This window comes from Euprymna scolopes, chromosome 5 (assembly GCF_053919585.1).
Source record: "Euprymna scolopes isolate OS-2025 chromosome 5, ASM5391958v1, whole genome shotgun sequence".
NCBI classification, from domain to species: domain Eukaryota; kingdom Metazoa; phylum Mollusca; class Cephalopoda; order Sepiida; family Sepiolidae; genus Euprymna; species Euprymna scolopes.
In genome coordinates this window covers 150,117,748-150,139,772 of record NC_136486.1, presented here as the reverse complement: position 1 = coordinate 150,139,772, position 22,025 = coordinate 150,117,748, and the positions used below count along the sequence as shown (strand labels likewise).

Below are 22,025 nucleotides of genomic sequence, written 5' to 3'. Positions count from 1 at the left end.
GATTTTTTAAATGACAATAATATTTTTATATTATGAATTGTTGGAAAATTTATAATATCAAAAACGCACGTGAATATTTGAATATTCAGTGCGGAATGTGGGTGGTTCAATATGGCTGTCTATTTTGAGAAGTTTCGCAATTTCATGACTGTGATTAAGCAAAATGGTGGTTGGAGGCAAGCTTATTTAACTTTCTATAGGTGAGTTGATTTTATTTATCCCGGCAAAAATATTCTCTTTTTGCTATTCATTTAAATTAGTTCTACATGTGCATATTAGCCTTATATTTACAACGTAGGGATGCGTAACCTTGATTCTGCTAAGTGAGGACAGGACGTTGTTTTTGTTATTTTACTTGTCGTTTACTTGATTTATTTTGTCACAAAAAAAAAAAAAAAAAATCCATTCAAGGTTTTAACTATAATGTTTACTGTGTTAATTATTTTGAAGGATGATTTGAAAAGAAATTGCTGTTTTTTTTTTTTTGTTTTTGTTTTAAGTATTTCCCGGCACAAGGTCGTTGTCATCAACATGAAAGGGAAAAATATGTTATTTCAATTTTCAAGAAATAATTGCATTAAGATTCGTATTTATGCAGAGTAAATGTGTAATTTAGCGGCGTAGATTATTTGACAGACAAAAAATTATTTGCCGTTGTACAAATATCCTCAAACCAGGTAATCACTAAAAGCGACTCTTAAAGGTCGACACCGGTATCGAGCAAAAGTTTGTTTACACGTTTTTACAAACTTTAAATGGGTAAAATATAAGCACATAATTATTGAAAATGTGATTACAATTTAATTTAAATTAACCATGTTGTTTAACAAAAAAAAAATATATATATATATATATATATATAATGCAAGATGAAGTTTTTAAATGATTAAATGTTTTATTTTATTTAAAATTAAAAACATTGCCCAATAAAAATAACATTTTGGGTACTTATGTATTTTGGTGCCGTGCTGAAATAACATTATTATTTTGGTGCTAATGCACTTACTGATCCGCGGTATTTTTATTTTTATTTTTTTAATCGTATTTCCAAGTTTAAAGTTTTATATGTTTTTTATTCAATTGTAAGGTACAGAACATGTTAAGAATGGCTTTTTAGTATAACGCCAACGGTGCAAGTCTATAAATGAGACACAACAAATCTTTTATACAATAAAAATCGGAAAAAAATCTTTATAATGTACGTACTTGTCACTGCATGAAGATGTCATATTCCAAAAATTACGTAAATCGATCAAGTAGTTTTTTTTTATTTAAGAAAATCAAAAATTATCGGAAGTTTAATCGAAGATTTGGCACACGCCATCTTGTTTGAGAGATAACGCCACTAACGACCCCTGGCGGAAATATGGGTCGACAAGGGCAGTACATGCAGACCATCGAATATTTTATCAATCAAGTACATTTTTTTTAATTTTTTTTTTTTAAGAAAGTCAAATTTTACGATTTCTAGGGATAATAAATAAATAAATTGACTTCTTTTAATAAAGAGAATATGTCTTTGGGTTTGTATTACTGTACACATAGATTCGAAAAAGTTGTCAAAAAAACAAATATATAACAAATGTTATCAAAGGCAATATAAGTTATTTTTCTGCCTAACTGGATAATTTTCTAGTGTTTTTATTTAATGTAACATGTTTATTAAGCTCGAAAAACATACAGTGTTTACCGATGTATTAGAAAATTTAAAATAGCGCCCGACTCTCTCTTTCACACAGTAAGTTTGGGAAAAGGGGTTATAAATAAAAAAAACTAGACAAAATACTGTTAGAAAGTCGCTGAATATGTTACTGTAACATAGGCTGACATATATTCGGTGGACTTTTAACAGTATTTTGTATATTTTTTATTTTTAACTCATCTTCCCAAACATACCGTGTTCAACAGAGAAGCCGGCGCCATTTAAAATTTTCCAATACATCGGTAAACACTGTTTCGAACTGAATAAACATGTTACATTGAATAAAAACACTAAAAAATTATCCAGTTAGGTAGAAAAGTAACTTATCTTGCCTTTGATGACATTTATTCGTTTTTTGACAACTTTTTCGAATCTATGTGTACAGTAATACAAACCCAAAGACACATTCTCTTTATTAAAAGAAGTCAATTTATTTATTATCCCTACAAATCGTAAAATTTGATTTTCTTAAAAAAAAAAAGTACTTGATTAATAAAATATTCTATGGTCTGCATGTACTGCCCTTGTTGACCCATATTTCCGCCAGGGGTCGTTAGTGGCGTTATCTCTCAAACAAGATGGGGTGTAAGTCTATAAATGGTCCACAAGTAATCTTTTTTACTATAAAAATCTGAAAAAAATCTTTGTAATGTATGTACTTGTCACTGCATGAAAATGTCATATTCCAAAAATCACGTAAATCGATCAAGTAGTTTTTTTTATTTAAGAATATCAAAAATTATCGGAAGTTTAAGCGAAGATTTGGCACGCGCCATCTTGTTTGAGAGATAACGCCACTAACGACCCCTGGCGGAAATATGGGTCAACAAGGGCAGTACATGCAGACCATCGAATATTTTATCAATCAAGTACTTTTTTTTATTTTTATTTTTTTTAAGAAAATCAATTTTTACGATTTCTAGGGATAATAAATAAATAAATTGACTTCTTTTAATAAAGACTTCAGTTTAATTTACTGTTTTTCCATAAGTAACGCGCCGACATACACCGTGTGAGATATTTTCCCACTTTGATTTTGCTTTTGCTCTTGGCAGAATGAAAGAAAGGCAATCAGAAACCACAACAGGTTCACCTTTAAACTTCAATGTAAATTTTATTAAAGTAAAAGATCCAATTGCAAAAGATGCCAGCTTTAGTTTTCTGCTGAACAGAGTGGGTAACACCCGTAAAAGATAATAGTTCAAGTTTATCTTCGTGTTGCAGGATTCAAGTCTTCATACTGTTCGAAGAATAGTTACAGCAGGTAGATGTATTTGAAGTCATGCCTTCCAAGGATGAATGCTTCGAGTCCGGTTGTCATCATGGAGTTCACTGTAAATAATGTCCAAATAACGGACAAGTGGTAGGTCAAAATGTAGACCTTAAAAATCGCCTTGGAGAGACATTAAATAAGTAATGATAAAAGTCAATCCAACCGTAGAGCACAACAGTGTGTGAACAATATGATATTTCACCTGACATGAGGGCATTAGTGTTTGCAAATGATAACATTTTGTCCCACGTTAGGGCATTAATACATCTCGGAGACAAAAGGGTTTTGAGGCTTCAAGCCTCGAATAAGGAGGTGAGTTTTCCATCTCCATCTGACCTGCTGTCTTGAAGACCCGAAACAAAAAAAAAATACAGCCAAAATATGACTCTGCAGTTAATAACAACAATCTGATTGGTCCAAACAAAATCATTTATTTCTGCAGAATTTCTTATAACCAAGTAGAAGTTGTGAAAAATTAAAGGTTCTTCTGCTCGGTGTATTTTGGCACGTTACTTATGGGAAAACGGTGAATTAAACTGCAGAAGCACCTGTAAAAAACTATACAAGTTATATGATTGAATACATTCCCCCCCAAAAAAGAACAAAAAACATAATTGTTTTTGTAAACCTTTTGAGAAAATTTACTGACATTAGTTCTACTATTAAATGATGTGAAAATTATTTTTTCATTCTATGAAAAGTATTTAATTACCAATAAATGAGATGAAAACTATTTGTTTTTTATTTTATAAAAAATATTTCCTGCTGTTTAAAATGTCCGCCATGTATTCATGCGCCTTGTGAAATGTCACGTGACTACCTGCATGCGTGCACGCACATTTCCATAAGAACCGCTCGCGTGTAGCGTTAACGAATACGGTGATGATGCAAAATAGTGCAAGGGTCCAGGGTAAAACAGTAAATTTGTGACTAATATGAATATCAGATTTGTCGTCAGCGACCCCCAAAAACCTCTAAAAAAACAAATTTAATTGGTTGGTGTTCTGTTGTAGTTAAAGTAAATATTTATTTTTATTAGACTAAATGACATTCGAGGCAGCCATATTGCTTTTAAAACTTTGCATTTCTAAGGTTTGATAGATTGGTCTTTTTAAGGACAAATTTGCCCTTTTTTACGCTCTTTCCTTACAAAAAAAATGGTGGGCAAAGTCATAATTCCATGAAAAAATGTAAAAAGAAAAGGCCAATCTGTCAAACCTTAAAAAGGCCAAATTTTAAAAGCAATATGACAGCCTCGAATGTTGTACATTTAGTCTTATAAAAAATGATGGAAAGATAATAAAAATGGAATTTTTTCTGATTTTATTTCAGCCTTAGAATCTAATAGTGTGTTTTATATAAAAATAAATGGTTTTTATAATTTTTTGTTTCAAATAATTTATGCTGCTAAACTACACATTTACCTTTATGCAGAATACTGACCTTGCTATTATTTAGATAGTATTTACAAGTGAAATTCAATGTTTACGGGGTCCTGGATATGACCTTAAACTATATCCGATGGTGAGGCCCCAGCTTGCGTGTTTTGGGAAGTATAGAGCCACCCTTTAATTACCATTGCTCCCAGGTCCACTCTGACCCGGAGTGGTAGTACCTGTTAGGGCCCCAACTATGGGTTAAATAGAAATCGACTTGAAAAAAAAAAAAATATATTCTATTAAAAAACTTTTCTTCATAATCACTGGATTCGGCATTAAATAACCTGAAAAAGGTTGATATGCCATAAAACAACCAACCCATGTTTACAGTATTGTTTGGTGGCCATTTTCCAGTATAGACAACAAAACGAAAAAGTGGTAAAAAAAAAAAATTATTGGATCGGTTTCTATCAGTATTTTGTTTAATTTTTGATTTTGAAGTGATTATCGAGACAGAATGTCAACCATTTTTTCTTATTTTAACTTATGATTCTACAATACTTGTTTCAAACTAAAATAAACGTTGATACTTGTTAAGATATTTGACAGATCGATTTTTTTTTTTTTTTTGTACTCTTTTACTTTAAGGGCCCGTCTCATTCGTATAGAAAAATATATATTTTTTTTGTAGATTTTGGTGTGCTTTAAAAGAATATGATAACCATTTCCATCGCAAATTTACTGTTTACATGGTATTAACCCCTGAACCTTGGGACTATTCTCCACCATTTCACAGCCTTCTTTTACACTATGTGCAAGCATAAACGAAGGCTGTTAAATGTGCACTCATGTACTGAACTGCCCTCTCACATAGTGTAGTAATCTTTAGCAAAAATTTAAAATTAGATGAAAAACAAATAGTTTTCCAGATATTAAGCCATGTAATTCGATATGTTATCACTGGTGGCCATTTCTGCACATGCTTGCACATACAGAAATGGCCACCAGTGATAATATAGAGTTACATGGCGTAATATCTGGAAAACTACTTGTTTGCGGCAAAATATGCATGCTGTTGCATGTATAGAAATGGTCACCACTGATAACATAAGGAATTACATTGCTTAATATCCTGAAAACTACTTGTTTGTAGCAAAAATATGTGTGCTTACAGAAATGGTTACCATGGATAACATAAGGAATTATACATATCTGTATACAGATTTTTCTTTATTTTTTAATTTCCTTATGTCTTTATTGAAAGATGAAAGCAGGAAAAAAAAAAGAAAAAAAACTTTTAGCCAATAAACAAAAAAAAAAATATGCCCCCTCACTAGGTGGCCAAAAAAGTGGGTGTACATTTTAAGTAAAATTTACATGGAAAAGTGATCACCCACTTTTTGAAAAACTATTTCTCTGCAATGGAAAGAGCAGATTCGATTTTAGTACACAGAAATCTACAAAAAAAAAATATTTTTCTATATGAACGTGAGACGGGCCATAAAGTAAAATTTTCCCCTTTTTTTTTTTTTTTTTTTTTTTTTTTTTTTTTGCTATACATAGATTCGAAAAAGTTGTCAAAAAAACAGATACATAACAAATAAATGTTATCAAAGGCAAGATAAGTTACTTTTCTACCTAACTAGATAAGTGTTTAGTGTTTTTTATCTAATGTAAAATGTTTATTCTGTTCGAAAAACAAGTAATGTTGAAGGCTGCCGGTAAACAAGAAAAGATGGCCGCAATATCTTTGGAGACTCCATATTCACTTCAAAATAAGAAATAAAACAAAATGGTGGTAGAAGCCCACCCAATAAATGTCACTGTAACATTTATAACTAACTTTTCTTGTAACAATTGAAAGCAACCTTGTCGTCCATCGATTGCCATGACTAATAACTTCCTACCTGCGTACTCATTATTCAAATTTCTCGGCTTAACATTCACAGGTAACATGAATTGGAATAAATACATTGAGGACATTGCCAAAGCTTCTGCAAAAAAGGTTGGCTCTCTCTATCATGCTAGAAAATGACTTGCACCAGAGAGTATCTTATATCTCTTAAAAGCCGCCATTCGCCCATGCATGGAGTATTGTTGCCACATCAGAGTCGGTGCATCTACCATCAGTCTCTTACTCTAAGACGGGATTCAAAAAGAGTCTCCTATCTAATTAGTCCTGCATTATCAACCAAGTTTACATATTTGTTTCATACTCTTGACAACCAGCAAAATCCAACCTCTTCACTGCTGAGGTTCCTAGATGCTGTAAAGCATTTAATTCTAATAGTTAGACTACTAGACTTTGAAATTCCCTCCCCTGTTTCTTGCTTCCCTGAATGTTTTAACATGCAGAAGTTCAAATGTAATGCTAACAAACATCTGTCTGCTCAACACATAGTCCTTTGTAGACATGATCCCAGTTAATAGTCGCTAATGTCCAAGTGGTAATATTCCTTGTTAGGAGTGAATAAGAATAAATGAAACAATAACAACTGAAGCACGCATGGTCCCCTGTGAGTGCACAGTGAACGAGGCATAAAAAAATGCCCAAGTTCAGCATTTGCGCCTCCATCCCCCATTTAGCCCCCAAAGTCTCCAGGGGACGTCAAATCCTGGTGAAAATGAACAAACTGTGTAGTTCTAGGCTTTCACATATGTAAATTTGAGTTCTGCATCATGCAAAAAAAGAAATGACTTAGTCCATCATTCACCCCCCCCTTAACCCCAAAAAGTTCTCAAGGCTTAACATATTTAAATTTGAGTCCAGCACCATGCAAAACTGCTAAATAGACATACACAGAAAATTTTGGACAAATATGGTAAAATAGTCCCAAAAATGTAGTGTTTTTATTAGCTCTAAAAGAGCCCCTGGGACACACCCAAGAGTTATCGCAAAGTATAGACAAACAAAATTATATAGGAATCAGTTAGTTACAACTTTTCAGAAAGTTTTATAAAAATCCAAGGCATCAATTTTTTTTTTTTTTTTTTTTTAATAAGCACAAGTGTCAATTTTAGCCATTTTAACCTGAAACCCTAGGGGGACAACTAAAGTTTTCTCGGAAAATCCGTTCTGTTACTTTTTTACTCCTATCATGTTTAATGTTAGTGCAAAATTTTTTAAAATTCCAAGGCGTAGTTATTGAGAAAAGTGCAGACAGACAAATGGACAAGGGTAAATTTACAGGTCCACCCTCCTTTTGTCGAGGGACCAAAAATAACATGTTTATTCTGTGTTGCTGACCAAATTCCAAATACTGTCTTTTGCTTCCTTGGACATTTTAAAAGCATATTGTACCTACAATTTTCGTATACAAACATTTTCTCTTTCTAAAACCTTGTTCTATTATTATTATTGCCTGCTTTTATACACCATACTTATATTTGCACATACTTTCTAGATACTACAGGAAACGTATAAACCATTAAAATTTATTAAAACCAATTAAACATTAAAATTCCTTGGATTCTGCTAATATAATTTTAAAAATATGCAAAATATAAAGTCTTCACTGTTTGTTTATTTTTCTTCACAGGACAGATGACTTAAAATATGGAACCTTAGTTGGAGAAGATGAATTTGGTAACAAGTATTTTCAAAATAAGGCTTACTTTTTTGGTAAGTGTTTTTTTTTTTTTATTTCAAAACTAACAACTACAATGTTGCCCGTCATAGTGCAAACCTCCACAAAAGCATGTTAATCCATTTTCGTTTAGTTATCCATCATTCAAGTTTATTGGTTTTAATATTAAAAAACAAAAATAAAGAAAAATTTGTATGGTGTACATATCTATCTGATGAAACAGAAAATATCATATTCCAAAAATCATGTAAATTGATCAATTAGTTTTATTTTTTGTAAAGAAAATCGTTTTTAAGCAATTGGAATTCATATTCATTACAATATAAATTTTGCAAGTTTGAATTATTGAGTTATCTCCCTTTGTTTTTAAAATGGCAGGCAAGGCAGTCTCTCTTCACTTGTTCATAAAATTTGATTTACTTTTTTAAAAATAAGACAATTTGAATAATTTATATGATTTTTAGAATCTGATATTTCATTTTGTTATGGTATGTACATCCTATAGGTTTCTTATTTTTGTTTTTAATATAAGAGGTATTTTGGACAAGGATCCAATCTCCTGAAAACCTACCATTAAAAGAATATTTAAGTCAGTTATTTCCAAATCATACTTGAATTTAGAAAAAACTGTTTATTTATACTCTAAACATGAAAAATATTATTTTGAAATCTGAATTTGCAAGATGTCATTTAGTGTTAAGTTGTGTCTAAGGTTGGCTATTTGTTGTTGGGGAAAAGTTTGACCTGAATGCAGCATAGAACGTGAAGATGTTAATATCATCTACTGTTGATCAAACTGCTTCGCTGCAATCTCTATCTCACAGAAGAGATGTTGTGAGTTTGTCTCTGCTTTATCGTTATTTTCATGGAAAGTGTTCGACTGAGCTTCAATCTATGGTCCCACCTTGCCAAACTTTCACAAGAAACACTCGTCTAGCTGAAAACATTATCAATAATTCCCCCCACTCTTTATCTATACCTAAACATAGATTCCATGATCAAAGCTTCTTTCTTAGAACTGCACGCCTGTGGAATTGTCTTCTGTTTTCCTGCTTTCCAGCCGTCTATAATATGGTTGTCTTCAAGTCCAGCGTGAACAAGTTTCTGATGAGCCGTTCCACTTAAGTTAACAAATTTACCGAACTTCCATTACTATCGATTACTATATTGTCCTTTTGACTGCTGTACACTCTTTAACCCTTATCCTTGAGTGGCCCATCGGCCTTGATAAGTGGTGATGCCTATGTAAAAAAAAAAAAACAAAAAAAAAACTATTATCCTCATCTTTTCTTAGTTGTTTTCACAATGTTTCGGCCAACTATTCCCCTGGTCTTTGTCAGGTGGTAACGACAACAACTACGGAAGGCAGTAATTGTGGTGGATGCAGTCAGGAGATTCGGAGTTCCTATCTCATCGCAGTTACCACCTGACGAAGGCCAGAGGAATAGTTGGCCGAAACGTCGTGAAACAACTAAGAAAAAGATAAGAATAATAGTCTGCAATAAATAAAATTAATAAATAATACTCATCGCAATAATGAATTCTAATTAAATTATATATGCTTATCATAGGTTCGAAGCATTTCATGTTTTTGAGGGATTTTAGATTAGTCCTGACACCAAGGTCAGCATAAACAAGTGCTCAGTCGTCAAAAAATTATTATTCTTGTTTATTTGCCTTCCTACGAGGAAAAAGTGAGACACAAGGTCAGTTTTTAATGTTATGTGGGAAAATCCAGCTCTCCATAAAAGGGGCACTCTGGATTGATATAAAAATTGCCTCAGTCAAGAAGGATTTCTTCTTTACCAACTGAGAACAGAAAACACTGAGTGTAACATTAGAACAGATACTACACTTTCTTCCTAGCCAAAATGCCAATAGACAACTGAACATCATTATTTGCCATAGATTGTTCATGTATACATTCGCAAAAACAATCAGAGGCTGCTGGATATCTATGCAGACGTTTTTTGATTTCATCAGAAACCCTTTAGTCAGGCTGCAACTCTAATACTGCTGCATGTTGGACCAATCTACATTAGGTGACGTGTTCAGGAACCAATGTTTCCGACAACATAGCTATTACATTACCCGTTGACACAGTACTTGTCATGTTGAGGATTGGGCTGTGTTGCTGTTGTTAGTTGCTCATGAGGGCCTCAGTTTTTCCTTTATTTTTTTTCCTTTTTTTTCTTTTGTCCTTCTCTCATATTAGACGCTTGATAATAATATATTAAAAAAATCTCTATGAAAAATAAAAACATCTTGTTAAAATTTAAAAATAGACAACACGGGATAACATGCGATTTAACAACTATGTTTCATCAGCAATTTTAGTGTTGTAAATTTTAGGGTTTAAAGAACTTACAATCAGTTAATGATCTAATAAAACTTTAAGCCTTTGTTACATTACAAATAGTTCAAAAATAATATCCCTCAATGTTTTGATTGATATTTTTATTTATTTTATGATTTTTGTAAACTTATTTTCACCTTAACCTAAATACGAAACCGCAGAAATGTAGAGCTAAGTACCCCTCTCTTTCCTTTATCAAACATAATGACTTGTACACCTGAAGAAGATCAGAGATTACATCAGCTGAAAAATGCAAATAACACTCAAAATGAGAACATTAGTGCGTTTTATATAAATAACACCAACAATCATATCCCATCTAAAAAATTCAAAACTATACTGGCAAGTATGTCATCTTTTATTTTTATTGCTTGGAAGAAAAAAGTTATTTTATTTAGAAAGTGAAATATTAACTCTCTTATAAATAGAACACTGTACAAAGTGATATATTTTAGAAATCAAGCGATTATACATTAAAAATCAAATTTACACATTGTAGTTAGAAACAAAACAGTTCAAACAAAGAATTATATTGCACTTTTAAATAAAATAACCTTTTCCTTTCGATTAAAAATTTCTATGCAACTGCTGTTCTTGATCTAATTTGACAACTTGTTCCGAAAATCAATTGAAAAAGAACACTGGATGATGTTAAACTTTCACAGTGGATGATTTTTTTTTTTTTTTTTTCTTGTTTTCATTGAAATTTTTTTTTTTTTTTTTAGGCCGAAATCGTTGGGTTGTCTACAACGAAGCAGTAAACGTGGAATATGACGGCAGTATGATTCCTGCAGCTTGGTAAGTCTTTTAAGAAATCAGATTTGAGATAAGTATCTAAGTTAAGTGCATTTTATGTACTCTCTATTGAGATATATATTACTATTGTTGAGATATATATTACTATTGTTGAGATATATATTACTATTGTTGAGATATATATTACTATTGTTGAGATATATATTACTATTGTTGCGATATATATTACTATTGTTGCGATATATATTACTATTGTTGCGATATATATTACTATTGTTGAGATATATATTACTATTGTTGAGATATATATTACTATTGTTGAGATATATATTACTATTGTTGAGATATATATTACTATTGTTGATATATATATTACTATTGTTGATATATATATTACTATTGTTGAGATATATATTACTATTGTTGAGATATATATTACTAGCTGGCTGTCCAGCCTTGTCCAGTAGTAAAATATGCTTAAATATATTTTAATTTATGCAAATTTTGTATTATTATAAAGCAAATTTTCTATCGATTATTATATATTATACTGTACCCAATGTATAATAGTGATTTCAAAAGTAAAAAAATGACTTGGGTGCCCTCAGTTAGAATCGAAAGCAAAATCTATAGCAATCCAGCCTTAATTGTTACTGTCTGAGTTATCATCAGATGGATAAGAAATAGTTAAAAACGAACCGACTTAACATGTAAATGTATATTTGTGCATGCGTAGAAATAAGATGTTTAGTTGACTTACAACTGCCAAGTTCCAATTTATTTCAATTTTGCCTCCTTACCTACTATTTTTACCAGCTAAAAACCTATCAAACAATGTTCCACAAAAAAAATATGCAATCATTTGATCCACCTCATGCCACTCTGTAACCTTGGGCCTTGGAAGAGAGATACACTTTGAAAAACTGGAGACAGACACACACAGACATAATGAGCTTTATAAAATAGACAAGAAACAATACTTAAAAAGATATCATCCAATATTCAAAAAATAGCTTTTTATGTATTTTTAGTCGCGTGCAAGCAACTCTATAAGTTGGTCTGTCCGTAACACTTTTGTGTTTGGCCTTTTTGGTTAAGATCAAAGGTCTGTTGTTAATAGATGCTGTTCTTAGCTTTTAAAGTTTTTCTTGGCCCAAAGGCCAAGATCCAAGTGTAAAGGATGACCAACGACCCCCATTTTCCCCCTTTTGAGTTGGCCTTGTGCCTAAGTTTTTTGTTCATGTTCATTTTTTCCTGAATAAAAGATTTAATATCTCAAAGTGTAGTATCTGTTCTTACTACATGCTGTACTTATGTTTGTAACTTTGTGATATAAAGTGGGGGATTACTTTTCTTTCCCAGAATCGCAAGACTTTGGAACTCCCTTCCGGGACCCTGTTTCACCAACTGTACTGATATGCAGAAGTTCAAGTGTAACGTGAACCGACATCTTGCTGTCCAACTCCCTACATAGTACCCCTGTTGCTTATGTCCCTGATAGTAACCCCCTACTTCAAAGTGGCGATGTGCCTTGTTTGGGGTGAAAATGTTATTTAAAAAAAAAAAAAAAAAGTCAATGAAAAACAAAAGATGATTTGCAAAAATGGCATTGCTTTTAAACCTCCCACAAAAGCAAATTAGACACAATGTTGTTTTTAATGTGTGTGGGGGGGGGGGGGGGTCAGCTCCCCCAAAAGGGTGCACTTTGGCAGTATCCAAATAAATAGAAATTGTCTGTAAGTACTGATAGGGAGATGAGCGATCACCTGAATTCTTGGGAAGCAATTCTCCTTAAGACAATGCTTAAACAGCTTTGTAAGTATGGGAGCTAGTTCTGGTTGAAGCTTTTTGAGCACTGTAGTAGGAATGCTGTCTGAGCCGTCAGGGCCAGTTGCTTTACTGGAATCAAGGTTTTTGATTAGCTTGGCAACATCACGCACAGATATTTGTATATCGCATAGTATGTTTTCACATACAGGAGGAAATTTGCGGGGGGGGGGGGCTTGGTTGCAGCCCCCCCCCCCAAAAAAGGGGGGTAACTCTGGCAGTGTCCAAATAAATAGCAATTGTCTGGTATGAAGGATTTCCCCCACATTGATGAAAGCCTTTGCTTTGATCAGTTTCGCTTTATTTATATGAAAAAGGCAAACAAACACTGGAAAGGATGGGATGAAGGGAATTTCTTAAAAGTCGATCAAAATAAACTTCTTCAAAATAGTAACTGATGTGAGAAGCCCGCAGAAAAAAAGCTTTTCTTGGACATACAAAAACGCTCGCAGTCGTTTTGCTTTTTATATATATATATATATATATAGACTAGTGGGGGTACCCGGCGTTGTGTGTGTTGGGGGGGGGGTTGATCCAAACCCTATGTTAAACTTCTTTTAAAAAATCTGAAAAAAAAAAAAAAAAACAGCGGACATGATGTAAAAAGAAGAAAAAGTAAAATAAAAAAAACTTGTTTAAAAAATTGGGAAAAAATTTTTTTTTAAGTTTTGGTAAGTAGGTAAGATCGAACCCGGAATGTTGAGGTGAAAAACTTGATAACTTACCGCTCATCCACAAAGGGAAAGTAACTAAAAACAATTTCATTTTAACGTTTATAAACACACAAGTGGCAGGTGCATGGCGAATTTAATTAGGTCAAAGGAAATTAAATTCTGCACTTAATTTTAACTGTGGGATAGTTCGTTTGGATTTGTTTTTTACCCAACTTTGGTTATGTTTCCTAACGTGTTGGAGAAAACCAACTCCCCTTTATTAGGGGAGTGTCCAAATGAAAGCAATTGTCTGACATGACGGTTTTCACTGACATTGACCTTTCTGGACGCTCCCGGCCTGTAGGCCGAGGACTGCTCCTTAGTTTTACACCAGTTTCGCTTTTATACGAAAAAGCCGAATCAATACGTGAAAAGCCGAAATAGCAATAATTTTGTAAAAGTCTCTGTAAATACGAGGGGCGTACAATTAGTAATGCCCCTGACCCACTTCCCATAGCAGTAGAGCAATGAAACTTGGCACAGTTATTAGTCTTTCTCTACATAGGAACCACACAGAGTTATGCATTTCTCCCATCGTTTGATGCAGCTCTGGAGACCGTTTTTGTAGAACACCCCAGGTTGGTCCTCCAACCATGATGTGACTTCAGAAATCAAGGCTGCATCATCTGGGAAGCGCTTTCCTTTCAAAAACAATTTCATGGCTGGGAAGAGGTGAAAGTCAGAGAGTGCAAGGTCAGGGGAGTAGGGAGGATGGGGAAAGATTTCATAACCACATGCCTGTGCTTCTGATTTGGCGACATGCGAGTTGTGGACTGGAGCGTTGTCCAGCAGAAGGGTACCTTTGCTGATCTTGCCCCACCTCTTTTTTTTTTTTTTGATAGCTTCCCTTAATTTCCTCAAAAGTGAAGCATAATACGCTCCTGTAATTGTGGTACCCTTTGCGAGGAAATCTGTCATCACTACTCCGTCCTGGTCCCATATTTGCATGACCTTATATAAATCATGTAGAATATCTGCATGACCTTGCCAGCAGAGGGCTGCATCCTTGCCTTCTTTGGAGGTGGTGAGTCGAAGTGCTTCCAATGCATTGACTGGGCTTTGGTCTCTGGATCATAGTGATGGATCCAGGTTTCATCCTGTGTAATCAGTCTTTTGAAAAACCTTGACTCATTTTCTTGGCGCATCTCCAAATTCATCCTCAGGCACTCGACGTGTTCTTGCTTCTGGAATGGTGTGAGCAACCTGGGAATCCATCTGGCAGACACCTTATGCATATGCAAATGGTCATGAATGATAGTTTCCACAGACCCTGTACTAATGTTGACATCTTGGGCTATTTGGCGAATAGTAATGCGGCAATCTTCCAAAATGGCAGCCTCAACTTGACGGACAAATGCCTCATCAATGGCAGAAGGGGAGCGACCAGGTCTGGGAGCTGTTTCCACAGACTTCCGGCCATGTTTGACTTCACGATGCCAGCGTTTTACAAGGTCATATGATGGGGCATTATCACCATCAGTTTCTTTCATTTCATCAAAAGTCTCCTGTGGTGTGCGTCCTTTCAAATACAAAAACCAGATCACTGCTTGATATTCAACAGGCTCCATTTCACACCTGACTCAGTTCAAACACCTGTAAAATAGAAACCACAATTAGTTCAGTGCTGTAATTTGCCACATAACCTGTAGAGATATAAATCATTGCACACGCAACATTTCAGCTAGATCAGACAACTGGAAGTGGGTCAGGGGCATTACTTATTGCACAACCCTCGTAAATCTAGCCGCGACGCGCATTAGCAATTCGTACATATTATGATCTACACGGTAAATAAGAAGTTCTAAGCGATAGTAACCCCCCCCCCCCCCCCCCCCGAGAACTCCAGCGAAAAAAGTCTTTCTTGGACATTTGAGCATACAAAAACTTGCGCGCCCGTTTTGCCTTTTATATATATAGATGTGGAACCCAATATATAGTAATGATTTAACAAGTTAAAAAAAAAAAAAAAAAATGACTCGGGGGAACCACAACTGAGAATCTAAACCAAAATATTTCGCTTACGATTTCTTTTTTCTATTGATGTTAATGACTGAGCTACAAAGACATGTTTGCTGCAAGGTTAAAAATTAAAATATGAACCAATAGCTATTACGTTATGCATGCGTATTCATAATGCTGTCATTCAACCTTTACCTGGTAAATTCCATTTTTTTAATTTTCACACTTTTGCACCAGCTAAAGCCCAAATATAAAGGTTTGCATGGGTTCGAATACCCTATATATTAAGTTTCATGTCTGTGGACCAAAAACTGACGGGAGTGCAGTGGGCAACATTTTTTAAACAAATATATATATATGCATACAGAAATATATATATATATATGAGGTTTGTGTTTACTATAACCTTTTACGCAAATATTACGCAAGTGCAAATCATGTAGAATATCTGCATGAACATAATTACACGTAATAGTTAACTAAAGATGATCATCCAATTAGAAAAACGAAAAAACTAATAGGGAATTAATTAAAATAAATGTGGAAAAGAATATGCAAATTAGCTAGATCTTTTGCAGATAAATGCAATTCCACGACGTATATATAAACGTTGTTTTCTTTTTAAATAAATAGAGAAAAGGGTTTTTAATATTAATATCAATACATAAAAAAATTTAAAGTAATTTTTTTTTTCCAAAAATCAAATTATTCAAGAAGTAAAGGGGAGATAATTCGAATTTAGATAAAGGATTTATCTCCCTTGGACCACTATTTAGTTTAATTGAAACTGCAAGAGCGATGACTCTAAATCACTTAACCCTTAAAAGTGACTTGCAGAGTTTGAAGTTAACACTCATTTCTATATGAATTGATCAAATGTTTTAAAGCCGTCCGTCACATATTCTGATGATTCTCATTTAAAGCAAATGTGTTATGAACCGTTTGTGAGATGACACGTAAAATTCATTTAATTCACACTTTTTTGTATCTACACTTATGTTTATATTTATGCAAGTAAATAGCAACAATGCCTTATGATATTTTTATTTGGTCACTCAAATTATGCCTTTTAGTTACAAGCTTGATTTGTCTTAGTATTGATAACTAGTAATAAATCGAATGATATTTCATGTTATTTTCCACATCAATTTTTGTAATTTACTGTTAATAAAAATATTTCTTTTTAAATGTCATTCAGGGCGAATACTATTAAGAAACAAAAGAAATAAATGAATGACTTTTTCGTAAAAATGATTACCATTGTCAACTAAATACTTTTTAAATAAAGTTAATGTAAAGTAAGTGGATTGAAATGGCTTCTTCTGAAAGAGGATGTATCTAGGGGATATCAAATTCGCAAATGGTCCCCAGCTGGTTCAATTAAATACGCCTAAAATAAAGTCAATGTTTATTTTCTTTAAAATTGTAACAATTTAATTCTTTCCAAAACAAATATTCTGTGTTTTGTTATTATACAAAAAATTGTCAAATTATTTTTACAAATCAATGAAATGTCATTTTTTTATGCATGTTTGTTTAAAAGTGTACTGTTTATTTGATTTTGGAACAATTTCATTTTAAAATGGGTCAAATTGCATTTGTTTTACCGTAGTGACATCAGATTAATCACCATCTTTACTGATTGGAAAATTTCATTCTTTTTTAACATATGTGAAAGCTGATAACATGTATGTATAAACATGAAAAACCTTACATGAATCTTTTTTTTTTTTTTTTTTTTTTTTTTTTTTTAAGGCATCGTTGGTTGCATTACATTGGCGATGAACCTCCAACTGTAAAACCTCCCGTTCAACGAAAGTGGATGGTGACCCATACTGAAAATTTATCTGCCACCTGTAAAGAATATGTTCCTTACTCCACAACTCGCCCCAAGATTGATAGTTGGGAACCACCCAAGCCATGACCTCTAGAAGATTAGGAACAGGATCCGTACTCCAAATATGGAACATCCATTCAAATATTGTGTATAAATTTCAATAAAAGCAATTATTAGTTGTTCAATAATTTCTTTTTTATATTTTTTTATAATTTTTTTTTTTTCTGAATCCTCTTCTTATGCCTTAGGATTAAACCCTCTATGGACAAATGATCTTAAAAATCTTACCATCTGTCTGTCAGTTTAGCAAGTAACCAAAACAAAATTTAATATTTTATTTCCCCTACTTGTCTGTAACGTTTTTTTATATCTATGAATAAAATTGTTAATTTTAAAGGAATCTTAACAAAAATTCTGCTTAACACTTTTACACACATTACTCTAAAAAGTATTATCTATAAATATAAAAGCGAAAATGTATGTATGTGTGTTCGCGTTTTCTGTGTGTCTACAAAAGGCTTCTTTCAGAGAAGCGGTCGGTCACTTCACAAGTTTTTAAAACTTTTTATATCACATATAAATCGTAATATATCACAGTTAACAGTGAAGCTCGCCTGTCTATTTAATTTGCTCGATTTCAGGAAGATAAATATTCAATATTTGTTGCTCGCCGCATGTGGGTTAGTCTTTTTCCTATAACATCTTAGGGGTGGGAAAAAAAAAGCGTTCAGCAGTAAATGAATACTATTCCGCAGTCAAACTTGGCCTCATTAAAACGGGCACCTGCTAAATCCAACTAATTAAATAAATTCAAACGTGTTTCCGTTAGCATCTCGCGGTGGGGCAATGGTTAACATCACACGTTTTTTGTTTTTTTTTCACACTTTAATTTACAACTTTGCCTCAAGAGTTTGGGTTCGATCCTCATACTTATTTTTTTTTTTTTAACCCACCCAAACACCCGGGCAACACCGGGTACCCCTCACTAGTATATATTTCTTTTTTTTAGGTGATTCAGTGAAGACACTGAAAACTTTATCAAAAAGAAACAGTTATTTTAGAACTTAAGTTTGGGAATCGGTTTCACATATTAATCTATTGTAAAGTGATCCTTAATTTCTGGGCCATTCAGTTTTAAGAGCAGTTAACCAATTTTTTTATCTTTGGAAGATAATTTTTTGGGAGGAGGGGGGGGCTATTTTTAGAAAATCATGTAGTTTTAAAGTTTTGTATTTGGAAGGTGTTTGTCACTGGAACTGAAGGTTAGTAATAAAGTTGAATAAATTTTACTTCCTCTCATCCTTACCACCAATTTTTATTTTTATTTTTTCAAACAAACTTCAGCAAGTTTGTCCTGGGTCGTACCTTTCCAGGTTGGGAAATTTAACTCAATTTCAGATTTCTTTTGCCTTTAGCCAATTTTTTTTTTTTTTTTTTTTTTTTTTCTTCTAAATTGATATTGAATGAAATGTGCAAAATTGTTATATAAAAAGTTTTATTATTGCAAGTGATACGTTTTTTGTTAAAATATTAAATTTTTTTTTTTGGGGGGGGGGGGAAGCAGGTGTATGTTAACAGTAAAAACCTTATGTAAATATATCCATGTATGGAGACATGTTAAATGTTCAAAAATTTTTCCATTTAAAAATATAACTAAAGATAAAAAATCCTTGAAAGTTTACAGAATTTTCAACTGACAATTATACATTTGCATAATAGTTTTTGTTTAAATTTATTTGTTACTTACGATGTGCAAGTCGTCCAATTTTCTCATCATATTCAGTTTGATATTTCTCATGTTGGCATGTGTTGGATGGCTTTTAGAAATGAATTTCAATCTAACTTATTCAAGTTTTTATTTATCCCTTTATCTCAGATTTTCCTTGGACTTCCCCTGTGAACTGACTCTGCTACTTCAACTGTTCTACACCTACTAACCCAACAACTCTCCTTCAATATAAGCATACCATCAATCTAAAACGTTTACTTTTCCATAGCATTCCTTCAAATCTTTAACTTAATTTCTCAAGGGAGATAACTAGATTTATTATAACTTCACCTTATCTACATAGCTATAAAAGTGAGACTGTCTGAGAAATTCGTTAATTTTCGATCTAAAGACTTGAAATTTGGTATATAAAGTATTCAGACATGTGGAAAACTTTTTAATCCATTTTCATTTCTTCGTCAACTGTTTCACGACTGCACATGTGCAAATCATTTACATCACAGATTCCTTATGTTAAGAATAAGTAGATTCAAAACACTTTATTAAAGATCGTGTCTTGCTTGCTTGATGGTTATTGTATTTGACTCGCTGTCATTTATTAGGTTTTGATCTCAGTTGTGTTTTTTTTTTTTTTTTTTTTTTTTTAAGTGAACTTTTTAGAATAAACATAATACTCGCATGCACGTCTTGGTTTCTTTACATTTTAAGGAATAAATATAATATTTATGCATATTTTACGACCAGGCAACGCCGGGTGGCTTGCTAGCTTGTAAATAAATTTAACTAGAAAAATGCCTTATCTAAATTCTAGTCCAACATATCCAAATCTCCTTCGTTAGCAAAGCAGGATTTTATTGATTTAGATCATGCCAACTTCAAAGCATTTTTATATAAAATTTTAACTGAAAAAATATTTTTTCTTTTGATCTAGCAATTGGCTAGAGATCACTCAATCGTTGACTTCAAATTGTCATCAAATTTAGCCTTCGTGTATAACAATGGTTGATGGATGCGTAAAAAAAAAAAAATGCCACAGACATGACACTAAACTGCTTTGCACAAAGTGTTCACTTATTTCTCGATCCTTCCCACATTCTTCTGCTTATATTTCGCACCTTTATCAACTACTCCAATTACCCTCTGTTGTAACCTAACGCATTTTCACTTGTCAATTTATTTTATAAACAAGAAGCACAAATAACTGAAGGAACATGCTTCTCTGCCGACAAGGTCAGACAACTCCACATTTTCATTTTCTCGAGTATGAGTTACTTCCCCTGCTGAAAAGAGAAGCTGTTTAAACACAATAATGGAGAATGATCCTCATGTAAACATTCGTGAATTGGTTCAAATCACTACTTCACAGCTCACCATAGGCTACGACTTAAAAAAGACTAGCCTGGGTGTTTGGAAGAGTGTGTTGAGCAAAAAAAAGTGGTAGAAAGCGGCAGGCTCGAACCCATACCATGTAGGAAGAAAAGAATGTGAAAAAAAAAAAACGTCTTTGCTGTTGCGCCCATCGCCAAACCGGAAGTGACATAGATTTAAATTAAGGCTAACCAATTGAAAAGAAGACCATGACTTAAAATCATCAGTGAAAAAAAAAGCGACCCCCTTGTAGAAAAATGCCCAGGTGAGGGTGGAGGAATTAATGTTTTTAGCCAATTTTTTTATATTTGTCTGAAAGGTCGGGCTTCAAAACGATACCAATCTCGTGAAAATCCGTTGCCTCTGTTGCAAGATTTTGTGAGCATATAAACATATACACGTTCAAACAGATAGGTGAGATTTATATTATAGACTAGCAGGGTTGCCGGTGTGTTTGTCAGTATAAAAGAAAAAAAAGCTTTAGTAGGTAGGTAGGCTTCAGCCCGAAGCCTTGTGTCGAAGGTGGAAAAGAAAGGGGAAAAACTGGCATCTCATCTTACCCGCTCGGCTACGACGGGAGAGGAATGAAAAGCATTTTAATTTAACGGTTAAAAAGTTAAATGACAGGTGCATGAACTTAATGAGGTCAAACATCACGCCATAGAGGGAAAAAATCCTGCACTTAACTTTTGCTGTGCAGTAGTTTTTTTGGTTTTGTTTCCTCAAGACATTGGAGGGGAAAACCAGCTCTCCATAAAAAGGGTAGTGTCCAAATCAAAAGCAATTATAAGGGATTTCCCCCGCATTGATCAAACCTTGTTTTTCTGAACATCCCTGGCCGAGTATTTTACTACGGGTTCAGTTTTGCTTTTATACAAAAGCCAAAGAAACATGTGGAAAGTAAAAAATACGCAAAAATAGCGTATAAAAATCACCCAAATTAAATGCGACCTCCGTTTGTAAATCAAAGATATTATAATCTTGACACTATATAAAAAGTTTTAAAAATGAGTGACCCCACCAAGTGCCCCCCCCAAAAAAAAGCCTTTTTTCATGCACAAAAAATGCACACACACACCCATTTTCGCCTTTATATTATAGAAGACTAGTGGGTGTTTGAAAAAAAAAAAAAAAAAAAAAAAAAAAAAAAGAGAAAAGTTTTGGGGAGGGAGGTAGGCTCGAACCTGAATCCTTGAGGCGAAAGCGAAAAATAAAGCGTGATGACTTATTTCAGCGCTACGAAGATAAGGGAATGAGAATGGATGAAATGTAATGAGTAAAAAGTGAATTGACAGGTGCGTAAATTTAATGAGGTCAAAATGAAATCCCGCACTTAACTTTCCCCAACTTTGGCGGCGCAGTAGTTTTTTTGGTTTTGTTTCCCCAAGATGTTGGGGGGGGGGTCCAAATGAATAGCAATTGTCTGATATAAGAGGTTTCCCACGCATTGATCAAATCTTATTGCTTTCTGGACATATCGGCACGTAAGGCCGAGAACACAAATTCACTTTCAGTTTCACTTTTTTTTTTTTACATGAA

General features: G+C 33.3%; 1 protein-coding gene across 1 annotated transcript; it reads left to right on the top strand.

Moving 5' to 3' along the window:
• Nucleotides 1–57: 57 nt before the first annotated feature.
• On the top strand, nt 58–17,577 carry LOC145277019 (NADH dehydrogenase [ubiquinone] 1 alpha subcomplex subunit 12-like). Its single transcript, XM_080128623.1, has 4 exons — nt 58–200; nt 7,894–7,976; nt 11,023–11,095; nt 17,308–17,577. Exons 1-4 carry the CDS (start codon nt 112–114, stop codon nt 17,474–17,476), a joined length of 414 nt encoding a protein of 137 aa, XP_079984749.1. The 5' UTR covers nt 58–111; the 3' UTR covers nt 17,477–17,577.
• The last annotated feature ends 4,448 nt before the right edge of the window (nt 17,578–22,025 follow it).